This window comes from Rhinopithecus bieti, unplaced genomic scaffold (assembly GCF_001698545.2).
Source record: "Rhinopithecus bieti isolate Rb0 unplaced genomic scaffold, ASM169854v2 scaffold_72161, whole genome shotgun sequence".
NCBI classification, from domain to species: Eukaryota; Metazoa; Chordata; class Mammalia; order Primates; family Cercopithecidae; genus Rhinopithecus; species Rhinopithecus bieti.
Genome location: NW_016828382.1, coordinates 1,890,694 through 1,904,661, shown reverse-complemented (window position 1 = coordinate 1,904,661; position 13,968 = coordinate 1,890,694). Strand labels below are relative to the sequence as shown.

General features: G+C 38.4%; 1 protein-coding gene across 2 annotated transcripts in view; it reads right to left on the bottom strand.

The window, feature by feature from the left end:
• Positions 1-13,968, bottom strand: part of SSPN (sarcospan) — a 34,506-nt gene that overhangs the window by 5,936 nt on the left and 14,602 nt on the right. For both annotated transcript variants that reach the window (XM_017864483.1, XM_017864482.1), the window contains exon 2: positions 1,039-1,125. In XM_017864483.1, the coding sequence (XP_017719972.1) occupies positions 1,039-1,095 (57 nt within the window). In that variant the 5' untranslated portion in view covers positions 1,096-1,125. The remainder of the gene's footprint in view (positions 1-1,038; positions 1,126-13,968) is intronic.

Genomic DNA, 13,968 nt, shown 5'->3' with positions numbered 1-13,968 from the left:
TATTTTGTGTAACCAGCTTTTAAAAATTAGTTATTATAATGTAAACTTTTGTATTATATTAATTACTTTTTATAGCATGATTTTAAAAGATATCATCCCATTGCTTTTTTTATGTCAACAGCTTCAATTATACTGGAATCTTCCAACACATCTTATTTTTTTCACCTTAGTAACTTCCAAATAATGTCATTCACTTACTTTTATGTCTGATGTTTTCTCATTGTAGTGAACAAAAAAATCCAGTTTTTATACGTTTTCTTGTAGAAAAAAAAATAAGTTAGTGGACAAAATTTAAAAAAAAAAGATTAAAGAAAGCTTTGTATTCTTTGCTACAGTGGTTGAGAGAAAATGTAGGAACTTGCTTTCTACTAGCTCTGATTGCTAAGTTCTGTGTCTATGGCCTCACACTCTGAAAGCGAGTGTCTTTGCTTCCCTTTGGGGTAGATTCTGTTGTGCAGTGAAAGTGCTGTGTACTTGAATTGGCTCCAGCCAAATGCACTGTCCCTCACAGAAAAAAGATACACACAAATGAAAGACACACATGCTTGCCAAACCACGCATATCCCATCGCCCGTCCCCCACTTTGCCCTGAGAGTCTTGGCACAGAGCATTTGGATGCACCCAATGTACTTTTTCTGTCTCAGTGATCCCACCTACAAGAGGAAATACACTTAGACTGCTTCATTATTAAAATATCCCAAATAACCCCCGAGATATGGAAGTGGGCACTGAAAGAGATACCTTTTTTCTGGCCAAGTGTTTTGTTGAACTGATGAATTTTCAATATTCCTTTTAAGGGCATTGAAGGACAGACTTCATATCCTCCAGGCCAACCCAGTTCATGGAAATTAAGACTTAAAAAAATCAGCATTACCTTTGAGGTCTGGATCAATGCCCTCTTAAAACATTTTTTGGCCTGCCTAAAAATGCAATTTCTAGACTAATCAGATATGCAACCCCTTCAGAAGGCACTCCTTTATTTTGTACTTGAGTTTCTTTCTATGTGATGATAAAAGAGAAAGAACAATCACAACTTACTTTCATAGAAAATTGAATACATGTCCGTTCGTCAACCTGATATGAGACACAAAGCATAAACAAGCCAAGATAGGCCACTAAGCAGACCTGCAATGGAGAACACAGAAGAAAGGATGTTATCAGGGCACATTGTGCGTTCAAATGACATCAGTCTCAGCGTCTTGTCCCAGTCACATCCATGTTATAAAGCTGTTCATTTCATTTACTTATCTTTATGTACCGTGTTTTTCTTTCAACTGTTGGAAAACCACTTTAAAATTAGTAAAATCAATTGATTTCCACTTAGCCAGCATTTACTAAGTTCTTTTGATATGCCCGGTACTATACAAAATCCTTTAGAGTATGTGATGAGGAATAAAGTTTACTCAGTGTTCATCAGTTTAAATCCAGTGAAAGCCAAAATAAATGCACACCATATTCTAAGGCAGGACATTTCACGTTAAATATTATTCAAAGAAGTACAAAAAGAGGAAGAAATTACATTGAGTTGGGCGATATAAAAGGCTTCCATTAAGACATGGATTTGAAATGGTCCTTGAAAGAAATGAAACATGATTACTAACATTAGCTGAATATTTACTACATGCTGGGGCTCTTCTAAGGGCTTTGTATTGTATTCCTTCTGTAACTGCTTTATATTGTATGCCCTCCTGTAATTGCTACAAAATCCTATAAGGTAGGTGATACTATGATCCTCATATTGTAAGTGAGAAAGAAAAGGCACAAAGCCTTTTCTTTGGAACCAGGATTCAAATCAGGTAGCTTGGGATAAAGCAGCACCATAAGCAATAGCACAGAGGAAGAGCCGCACAAAGAATGTGCTGAAAGAACAGCAAATGCACACCCATAGTTTAAAATAATGACATATAGGCTGGGTGCAGTGCCTCATACCTGTCATCCCAGCACTTTGGGAGGCTGAGGCGGGTGGATCACCTGAGGTCAGGAGTTTGAGACCAGCCTGGCCAACATGGTGAAACCCTGTCTCTACTGAAAATACAAAAATTAGCCGGGCGTGGTGGTGTACACCTGTAATCCCAGGTACTCGGGAGACTGAGGCAGAAGAATCGCTTGAACCTGGGAAGCACAGGTTGCAATGAGCTGAGATTGTGCCATTGCACACCAGTCTGGGCAACGTGAAACTCTATCACAAAAAAAAAACAAAAAAATATAGAGCACAAAGGGTAGGATGAAAATCTGGGGATACAGGATTGATTTAGTAAGTAGTGGCACTCCCTTGAAAATTTTGTGAGAAGGGAATGACATGATTTGAGACACACATTTCAGGAAAATTAGCAGTGATGTTGGGTGGGTCGGCAGTGAGAACATCAGGGTATAATTTTGCTAATCTGAGCAAGATCAACATATCAGGTGAACCAGAGCTCAGATAGTAGCACGCAAATTCAGAAAAAGAGATGGAGATGAGAGGCACAGTAAAAGCTGAATCTATATATCTTGGCTATTGCATAACTGATGGGAGGACCTCAAGAGGGAGAAACCGGAAGTGACTTCCACGCTTTGGAGCATCAGTGACAAAAAGACGGTGGACGTGCCTACTGAAAGAAGGCTGGCCAGAGAAACAGCAGCTTTGAGGGAAAATATACTCAATCTGTTCGTTAAACTGCATTTCCTTTTTCATGAACTAGACTTTTTAGAACTAGGATTTAGAGTTTCTAATCAAAGCATATCTATTCACATTGAATTTTGGAAAGCTTAAAACATTGATAAAGTTCCACACTTTTAAAATAGAAAATATAAGCAACAGAATTGCATTTCCTGATAAGCACAATTATCCTAGAGACAGATGTTGAAAGAGTGGCTGAGAGTCACCTAGCAAGTCATTAAACAACTGGTTTGCACATACTCATACTTCCTACCCCAGGGTCAGCTTCAAACCATAGGCAGTCTCTATTAGGGTGGAGAAACCATTTGCAAAGCCAACATGGCATTTTCAGGTAAAACTTCTATCATCTTCTCCCTTTGGTTACACAATCAATAAGCTACCTATGCCCTCATCCATTGCCAAGTTATAGGTTGTTCAGATTTCTATTGGACCATGAAGTCAAAAGCCAAGCCTTCTCTTACTACAGACTGTTTCCAGGGTTTTCCATCATTGAATGGAAATGGTTGGTTGGCTTAATAGCAGGATATAATATTTGCAGTGGAGAGACACAGCATTAAAACATGTGAGCATGGCATGAACTGGAGAGATCTGGAGAGAAGACAAAACAGATAGGACCCAGGGAGGCAGCTTTTCAGCAGAAGACTTGCAGATACAAAAGTAAAGATACTAAAGTTATTCGTATAGCCCCTAACGTGGCATTTTCAAGTCAGGATGAAGCTCTTTTGTAAAGTTCATTTGTAAAAAATACTAAATTGAAGAATAAGTTTGATAAGCACTGTAGGGATTTACTACTTATTCTCACATTAAGAATTTACAAAACTTGAAACAATCAAAGAAAGACCTACTTTTTGTTTATTGGTGACACACCAGATTGAGGTTTGTAATCCTGCTTATATCCCTAGACACATGCCTGTGAGTTTCTGTCTGCAGGTGCAAAGGGTCAGGCTCTCCCACATAACTGCCTTCTTCCCTAGAGACTACCAGCTGAAGTTGACAATCGCCAAGACTTTCCTCTTTGTCTTCATAAGAGACACATTCCGGTAATAAGGCCTAACTAGCACCTTAAAAATCTGATTCAGTGCCTCTACTTGAACAACATTTCTGATTTCAGCAGTAGCTACTTCTTTGTAGCCTTCCTTTCTTCCAGAAAGAAGTCGCATAGGAACACATGACCTCATTCTAGAGCATTTCACTTATTCAATTCACAGAATTTTATGGAGGACATACAATAAGCAGGCCCTGTGTTATTGTATGATCCTGGGAAATGAGAGATGGAAAAACAGGCCCTAACACCAAGGACTATCCAGCACCTAAGGATCTCCCAGTCCAGTGGGAAAAGAGAGGATAATGCAGTTGGGCTATTGTAAAAGTACTAGGAGTACATCTGCTATAGGAATACCCAGAAGGAATAACTACCCTGATGGAAACTTGGGGAGACTTCCTGGAGAAAGATGAGTTTTGAGGATATGCAGAAAGTGGCTAGAAAGAGAGTGTGAGGAAAGGTATTCTGTGCAGAGAGTAATAGAGGTGCAAAGGCACGAAGAAAGGCAGAGTAAACATTTGAGGATTCCTCTAGGTCCAGTGCAGAGAAAAAATTAAAGGCAAAAGACATGTTTGCAGCAATGGACAGGAAGTAGATCACAAAGGACTTTGATTTCAACTAGGACATTTTTAGCAGTAGAAGGGCGTGACTGACTTTGCCTTTTAGAATGGTCCTTCTGGCTATGAAGAATGGATTGGATGGGGGCAATTCTTGGGAAGAGAAGACCACCTAGAGGCCATTCTTCACCTGAGAAATGATAAGTGTCTGAGCTCAGGTAGAAGTAGTGATAGGGAGTGGGTGTGTTTGAATGACAGTAAAAAAACTGAATCCACAGGTTCTAAAGACTGATTAAGGTAAAGATGTAAGAGCTGAGGAGAGGGAGAGGTCAGGAAGGTGCTGCCAGGTGGGTGGTGTGGACATTTAATGAGATAAGATAGAAAAGGAGGGGCAGAATGGGAGTGGGAATGATGATCCCACATGGACACAAAGTGCAGCCATATGGGCTTAGAGCTCAGGGACGAGACCTGGGCTGGAGACGATTTGTTAGTCATCACCATATGTGAAGCAGTTGACACCATAGGAAACAGTGGCCCATCCAGAGAGAGTCTGAAAACAGAAAAGGGCCCAGTTAGTTACCCAGTTACGAAGAATCTTTGAATTTTTTGAACAGAAAGCATCTCAGGTGTATTTCTTATAATTATAGTTCTATGTCATGTCATATCTAAAAATTATGAAATGGATTGTCCTTTTAGATTTGTCCTTTTAGATTTTTGAAAGCTTCAATTTAGATTCTTGTACAGGGTATTTGCTACAAAGCTTAAATGTATTCAACATATTTTAATTTCTCGGCCTTCTGATAGGGCTTGATATGGTCTAAGGTGAGAGGGGACTTTCATTTTTTTTACCTACAGCTTTGCGTGTTATAACAAGACTTCTTTATCAAAGAGTTTATTGATGTTCAGTGTAAGCATGTTTTAGAAGGGTAAGCTTTACTGATACTGAACTAAAGGTTTTCTGGCCATGGAGAGAAAACCAGATTTCTCATGCTAGACTAAGGGTTTTGTTTCCTGAGCTGGCAGGACGTGGACGTGCCAGGAAGACACGGCATTCTGGCTTCCCAGCAAGGAAGGGGGAGCTCATGTTAGTGGGCAGTGAGACCCGCCAGGCCTATCTGGAACGACATTCCTAGAGTCCAGGCCAGAGCTCCCATTAGATATGGTGAGGTGAAGCCCATGGCACAGGAAGAAGGCAGTTATGTAAGGATTTCAAGAAGGCGCTTGTTGGACCAGACACCCAGATGGCGGTGTCACAGAGCACAAAGCCAAATGGCACATGCGTGGTACTGGGAAGGCTAGTGCTGAGAGGGCAAAGGGCAACTAGCATTTAAGAGCTTGTTGAGATTTAGTCAATGTGCATGTAAATAATTAAGTTGATAAAAAAAGCTTAAAGTGATTTTTAATGGAAAAAAGAAAGACAGTAATCATCACTTTAACTTATTTTTGGATGTGTGTTTCTACAATTGGTTTAGCGTGAAGAGAAAACTGAGGTCCTAAATTCCACATTCTGCCTGAAGATATCTTTTTTGTCCATGCAGAGTGAAGTCTGCATTTTCTCTTGTGAGCTAGAAAGTTAGACAGGGCTGAAATGGTCTCTGAATGTTAAATCAATTTTTGTGGATGTGCGAGTCCTGAGTCTTGTCACACATTGTCTTTGTCTTTGTTATTTGGCCTATTACACCTGCAGTGGTGTCTTTTGAGGGTTTGTACTATGAATAAAAGGTAGATACTGGACCAGTGTCTCGGAGATTTACCTGCTTATTATTTTTTTCCTTTTGATTTTGTCATAGCTGGAAGGTACCACCCTAAAACATTTTGCGAGAATGAGAGTTATTGATATTTGCTCTCTCCATGTCGTATGTATTTATATTCTGGTCTTGTGACATTCACACAACCTCCAATTTATTTGTTTTCTTCTTTTTGTTGTCAACAGAGTTGCTTGACAGGGTTGTCTGGGGAATACAACCTTCCCCTGTCAAATGCCTTTCAATGTTTTTCTTCTCCTTCCTTACCCCTGTTTCATCGTGTACCTGCAATGGGACTCTATTTCTGTTAGTTAATCAACTTTCAACTTTGTATTTAAAGTGCTTTAATCCAATCAATATAGTAACAAGATGAACTCTCATCTCATGTTTACAAAATCAATTGATCAACAAGAGAAGTAGCAGAACTGTAAATGTTTCTCCGGATATCTCTTAAGAGAATTTCCATGGATTGTCACCTATTTAATAAACATTAAGGTAAAGTATTAGAATTCATTTTCAACAAATGATAAATATATTACAGTCTGTTAACTGAGGATAGTCTTAGGAGGATTGTTTACACATAATAGACCAAAAATTAAATGGCATGCAACAGAACATTTCACATGGATCTATTAAAGGCTGCTTATCCCATCAAGATTTCAGAAAGACTGGAGAGAATATTTTAGCCTGACTTAAACATTTTTACTGGATTCTCATTGCCACTGCCTTATGGTAAGACAAAGCCTAAGAGAGTGGTTCAGAATCAATTGAAGAAGTGGGTAAATACTGGTCTCATCTTCAGAATTTCTGATCCAATAGGTCTGGGGTAAGGACTGAGAATTTGCATTTCTAACAAATTCCCAGGAAATGCTAATGCTGCCAGTGCTGGGATGACCCTTTTGAGAACCACTAGGCTAAACTGTAAGCACAGTGCTCTAAATGTTGATGTCTGGGGTGGGGTTTATCGAAATGGTTAGGGGTCCAGAATGACACTGACTACTGGAATTTCCTACAGAGTTGTTTATTATAAACAATAATATAATAACAATAGTGTACCATTTATGAGTATTTACAGAGTGTTAAGCCCAGTGCTGAACTCCTGACATGCATTCTTGCATTTAATCATCTCAAGAATGCATTTTTCAAGGGAGAGAAAACTGAGTTTTTAGACATGTAAAAGGCTGGATATACATTCATTGCCCCTGAATTGTTTGTATTACCATTATGTTACAAAGGTGTTGGCTCCATTTGTTTCCCCATAAAAAAATGTAGTCTCTGCTATCATAGGAGTCCTTCAAATTGGGGGAGAAATCCCTCTGTCTTCATTGCTATTTAAATATGGCCTCACTGCAGAGCCTGTTTCCTCAATGTATCTGACTGGTGGTTTGAGGAACATCTCTAAATCTTCGAGTGTGATGTGGCATTCTGCTACTGTTAAAGGGCATCAGCCACTCCAACCCAAAGCAAAACAATCACCTCGAAAATTGCACCACCTCTGCAGTGGTGTGATGGTAAATGTCTAATAACCAATTAGAGAAGGGCTATTTGTAGCATTTGCTAATTTCCATGGTGTGACTACTTCTACCATGGCTGATTTCAAGATAACCAACACGAAGTCACTGAGCAAAGCTGGGAAGAGGTGCATGCAATCAGCTGTCACAAGTCCATCAGAAATGCTCCAGCATGCTCCTGCACCTCCGTCCCATTTCTGCCTTTTCTGGGTCCCTCTTTTGACGGAAGTATCTGATTAACAAGTGACATTGGTTTGTATCTAAGTTTGGCACATTACTCATTACTAATTGCTTGGAATCCCTACAATCAGCCTACATAATCTGTATAAAGATACAGGGGAGGGTGCCAAGGAGAAATCATAGTACTTATTTCCTGATTTGTGGGAATAGAGGAAGAATGGTTACAGCATAATCTTTGAGATCTTGCTATCAATGGCCACCCTAATCTAGGTATCACTCTCCAACTGAATTTAGCTCAACCTTTACTGTGGTAGCGACTGGGAGTATAAAGAAGAAGATATGGTCTTCGCCCTTTAGAAAATCATAGTTTAATCCCCAGAGGAACGGAGGCACAGGAAAATGTATTGCCATGGGTAATGTCATTTGACCAGTCCATGCCAGGTGTGAATATGAGCAGCTGACAGCAGCTTATACAACCCCCGCCTTGCTGATCACTCACCAAAATCCCTCATCTATTTCATAATGTAAGAAGCACTGAATCAGCTACCTTTTTTTCCCCCAATGTATTATGTTTTTAAAGGCAAAATTTTGGGCGTTAATCATATAGGGCTTCAATATGGTAGAATTATGAATGATATCCCCTTCCTACATTTGTTATTATTATTATTAATTCTTTTTCATTATATTTTTAGATAAAAGCAAGATAAAGGAACACAAAATGTACTCTTTTCCCTAACTGGATAAGGCAAGAAAGGTGAAAATGGTGCAAATCATGAAATATCAAGTAACAGTTCATTCAATAAATGATAACTGCTTATTTGGTTCTGTAAAATCAAGTACAGAACTATAAACATAATTAAGGAGACAGGGTTACATAGTGGGAAGAACATGGGCATTAAAGTTTGAATCTTGACTCAATTACTTTCCTAGCCAAATGATCTTGGACAAAGCTGTTTAATTATTTTTAGCCTCAGTTTCCCTATCTATAAAATGGAGACAATAATGTCATGGTCACACAGCAAATATTCTGTATATCACAGAATCGATGGCTGTGCTGTCAGAGTGCAGAGCCTGGCTCTTAGCCACTGCATGGCACAGTCACCTGCCTGAAGGAATCTTGACAGCACTATAAGCAAGAACTGCAGAGATCTGAAGAACATTCTACCATCTGCTCCTCTCCTGAATTGCTGAAGCACCAATCCTGAGGCAGTGTGAAAAACAAAGTCTTTGAGGTCCAAATGACCATGCAGGCTGGGGGACCGTGACTTAGTCATTGAGACTCAGTCTTATCACGTAGAAGATGGAGAAAATGATAGTTAGTAATTGACTTTTAAATACCATAAATAACATGGCTGGAATTGTAGTAGGTATTTTTCCCCATCTCACAGGAACTCAAACTGTGCTCCAGTTCAAGCCGAAAATGAATAACAGATGTAAACATAAGCACTCAGTCACATCTTAGAAATAATCTCATTCTGCTCATTTAACAAATATTGCTTGTGTAACTACCATGTCCCAGGTACTCTTTGAGGCTTGGAGACACCACAGTGAAAACAAGAGAGAAAAATCCCTGCCTTGATGGGGCTAAAGTGGAGAGGCAGACCATAAACAAATAAATAAGTAGATATATAACCTGTCAGCTGTTGAGAAGAGCTATGGAGAATATAGCAATGATCATCATAGCTTCTTTTCCCAACAAACATGACATACAGTGATTAGTAAAACACAAATAATAAATCCTTAAAGTGATATGTTCTCCCTCAAAAAATGAATTGGTAATGCCCAGCAACCCTTTAAAAAAAAAAAAGGTAGATGTTTGAGAGCCTCGCGGCTCTGTTATATCAACAACATGCATCCACTGTAAGTATCTAAGAATTCACAAGTTTCATAGACAACATATGAATGCCTCTGAGAACGGACAACAAAAGTGAACTGTAAAGTATTATGGCAAAATGGGCCGCATACCTAAAGACAGAGAACAAGGTGGTACATGCATGTTAGCTCTGGGTCTAGTGGAATGGTTCAAAACCCACCTCCACCACTTTCCAGCTGACTGACCAAGTTAACCCTTGGAACCTCAGTTTCATCATCTCTAGGATGATATTTTGCTTTTGTAGCAAGGACCCACTTTTCAAAAATCTTTCCAACCACGTTGACATAGTTTGCAAATACTTAAGAGTTAGAAAACTTCTTTTCCTGCCTCTATTTATTTCTGCTACAAACCTACATATAATCCACTTCCCCGAAAATGCCAATCTTAGGAACTATGTCCCATGCCCAGCTGCATGTTTCTCTGATTACACTACTGTGGTTTTACAATGACAATCATTTAATCTCTAGAAAAAAAATGCTGTTCAATTAAAACTATTTTCTGGCCATATGAGATCCTCGAGTTAATATTACCTTTTTACAAAACACAATTGTTTCAGCCAAACGTAGTGTGCAGATATTCACGGCGAATTCCAAAAATAATAGGGGTGCAAATATCAAGCGAAGAGTTTACGGCAGAACTGACCACCAAGAGGAGGGGAGCATTGTAACAATCTGTCTGTCTCTAAACACTAACATTAGTGGACCAGCATTAAAACTCAGAGCACTAATTATAACCTTGAAAAAAAATGCTTTTCTTCGTTTTATCTAACCAAGCTCAAAATAGAAGCTTCTTTTCACTGTGAACAAAACTGTAGCTAGCAACAACTTTTCTGTCTAGGAAGCTTTGCGAATGACTGCTTTATTTGGCCTATGATATATCTGGAAGATTTTCAATGCCTTTTCATTTGTCTTAGGAATCGCCAACCCCAGAGCTTCACTGATGTTACTTTTTTTTTTTTTTTTTCCATTAGAGTAAAAGTTACCGATGAAAAGCTCTAGTGCAGAAATCCTGTTCATGGAAGAATTAAGTTCTGCCGGCCTACAAGGGGTTTGGCTTTCGACACAGAGCCTCATCTGGTCATTTCCACATCTTTCTGGGGAGTTGGGGGAAACAATTTGTAATATTGACTTTGCAAAGATGATATGTGAGATTACTTTTAGAAGAGGCTGGTAGAAATCCAGGTCAAAATTTCTCAGTGAAAAGTCAATTATAGACAAGAAATTCTATCACAGAAAAGTATTTCCTTTCAGGATCTAAAGAGAAAAGACACTTGCTCAATCACACCTAAGTTTAGCCATGTTTAACACACACCCCTTTATTATTTTAACTGTCCTTCTACCTGAGGAGTTGGTATCTGACAGGTCTACATCTGAATTATTGTAGATGTATGTATTTTTCATATGAGTATGCAAAGACATTCAAAGTAAACAAAAATAAATGCTAAGTAAAGTATAATGCAAAAGCAGGGCTTCCTCACCTACAACTTTGTTAAATTTGGATCTCTTTGGAAAACACATTGTAAAAACAAAATATCTAAGAATTCATGGGCAATTTTCTTAAGAAACTTTTGCTTATGCAATTGCCAGAAATGAGAGTGGATTCACCTGGTATGTTGTGATAAAAGTTCTGATTGGTTGGTAAAGAAGTATGGAATACTTATGTGCCAAGTCGAAGTGCTTTGTATGGCTAGATACATCCTTTCTAATTCAGAGTGGTAGGTTTTGTCATTGCTTGAAACTACTTGAAAACTAGAATTTTATATAATTTTTCCCACCAAAGTTACATTGTAATTTGCATTGCTGTGTAGTTTAGCCAGATCTGTTGTCCAAGCACAGAAAGAGTGGGAAGAAAAATGTGCTTGTTAAGTGACCGCCCTGTTTCTCAGCACACATTGTGCTTTGCAGATGTTCAGTTGTATCTCCTATGTTGCTTTATAGGATATTAGAAAACGACCCAATGAAACTGATAAAAATGAGTTAGAACTTGTGACCAGCAGCTGGATGAGAAGAGTGTGAATCCCCCAAATCTTATGGATATAGTGTGCTTTCTTTGATGTTCCTGCCAAAATGAGGCTGGAAAGCTAGGAAGATCTGTAAGATGTGTGCCAACACAAAGTGACTACAATTCATAAGTTCCAAAAGCCTTGCTTGAAACAATTGCAAATAGCTCATCATTTTATACCAGTGAACCCAAGGCTGAGTGTTTCATCAATTTACACAAAACCAAGAAGAGAAATCTGACAACTATCCCAGTGTATGACTTACCATGGACATCTTCAAGTAGAATCACTTTGGTTTGGGTCTCGTTTTCATATTATAACACAAATTTGTGTATCTGGGTTAAGATATGCATTTGATAGGAACTGCTGGGAATTCTTGCAGTTATATCCTCAAAAGACAAAATAAGCAAAACCAACAGAACTGTGAAGCAATAAAGTTGGTTATGGATGAAAACTGGGCTGAACAGTCATAGGACATGAATTGTGCCTTTGACCTAAAATGTGCTTTTCTTTCCTTATCTACCCAGTGTAACGGTGCTACTCTTTCAACCATCTTGAATTCACTCACATTTATTCGTCAAACCCTGCTCAGCTATCCCCACTACCCAGAAAGTGTATCTTTTTTGTATTACTTACTTTTTATACATTAGCTCATTTTCCCCAAACAACGCAATCAAGTAAAAAAAAATTACTCTATTTTATAGAAACTTGAAGCTCAGAGAGGATAAGAAACTTGCAAGTTGATCCAAAATAAATTTCTAAAAAGCATCAAGAGGTTTTATTTCTGCATAATATTAAGGACTAAATTATAGGAAAACTCTCTCCCTATAAAATGCTGGATAAAACGTAGCATCCCTTATAAGATGAGAAAACAATTAGCCCACTAGCACTGGAAGTCATCAAGAAAATTGTTCTGTCTCAACAGATGCAGGGGGGCAGTTTGAGGTTTTTCTACTACTTTCTTAGTCCTGGAACCTATTAAGATGAGAAGGTAACATGAAAGTGATCCTGAAAAAATAACACAAAACCTGGCTGTTTCCATAAGTAAATTGTAAGGGGAGAAAGACAGAGAGAGAGAAAGAGAGAGAGAGAGAGAGAGAGAGAGAGAGAGAAACTAGAAAGGAGAGAAAAAGCGTAACTTTTTGAGTAAAGGAAACATTAGAAATACATGAATCAACTGCAGTGTACAGATGTTATTGAGATTCTCATTTTGACAAGCCTAGGAAGAACTATTAATGAGCTAATCATGGATATTTGAACAGTGGTTCGATTCTATTAGGAAATTAACTTGTTAGGTGTATTATTAGTATACTGATTATTTTTTAGTTTTCATCTTTTGACTTACATAGCAAAATGTTTATAAATAAAATGATATAAAGTATTGGATTTAGTGCAAAATAATCCAGTGTGTAGTGTCTGTAGTGTGTGGGTGTGAAGGAAATAGAGGAGCATGCAGATAAGATAAGATTGAGCATGAGTTGATAGTTATGGAGGCTGGGTGATGAGAATATAGAGGTTCATTATCAAATTGTATCTGCTCTTGTGTATACTTGAAATTTTTCATAATAAGTGAGTTAAGAAAACAAAGTGGCTCTAGGCCTATAACACCACTGGGACACATGGCAAGACAAACCCGTCTGGAAGGGTTGTATTCTCAAATAGGCTATACCAAGTTATCATACCTAAGCTTCTTGGAAGATGAACTCACAAACCAAAATTAGCAAACACTTGAAGAATTAATTATTAGTGAAGGCCAACTCTTACATGCATGTACATGTATACACACACACACACTTTGTAGGGACATGGATGAAGCGAGAAACAATCATTCTCAGCAAACTATCACAAGGACAAAAAAACAAACACTGCAAGTTCTCACTCATAGATGGAAGTTGAACAGTGAGAACACTTGGACACAGGATGGGGAACATGACACACCGTGACCTGTCGTGGGGTGGGGGAAGGGTGAAGGGATAGCATTAGGAGATATACCTAATGTAAATGACGAGTTAATGGGTGCAGCACACCAACATGGCACATGTATACATATGTAACAAACCTGCACGCTGTGCGCATGTACCCTAGAACTTAAACTATAATTTTAAAAAAAGAATTAGAGCTATAAGAATTCCAAATAATGGAAGTAATGAACAGAGCCTACAAAAAGTACATTCAAAACAATTAAAGACATGAAGGAAGGAAATGAAAACATAAAGAACAGGGCAATTTTTGAAGCACCAGGAATATATGAAAATAACATCAGTAACAACTTCAGTGAGTTCTAGAAATGAAAAATTTAAATTGCTGGAAGGAAGAACTCAATGGACAGGTAAAAGGCAGATTAAACCTAAATGAAGAAGGGAATAGTGAACCAGAAGATCTGAGAAAATAACTCAAGATAC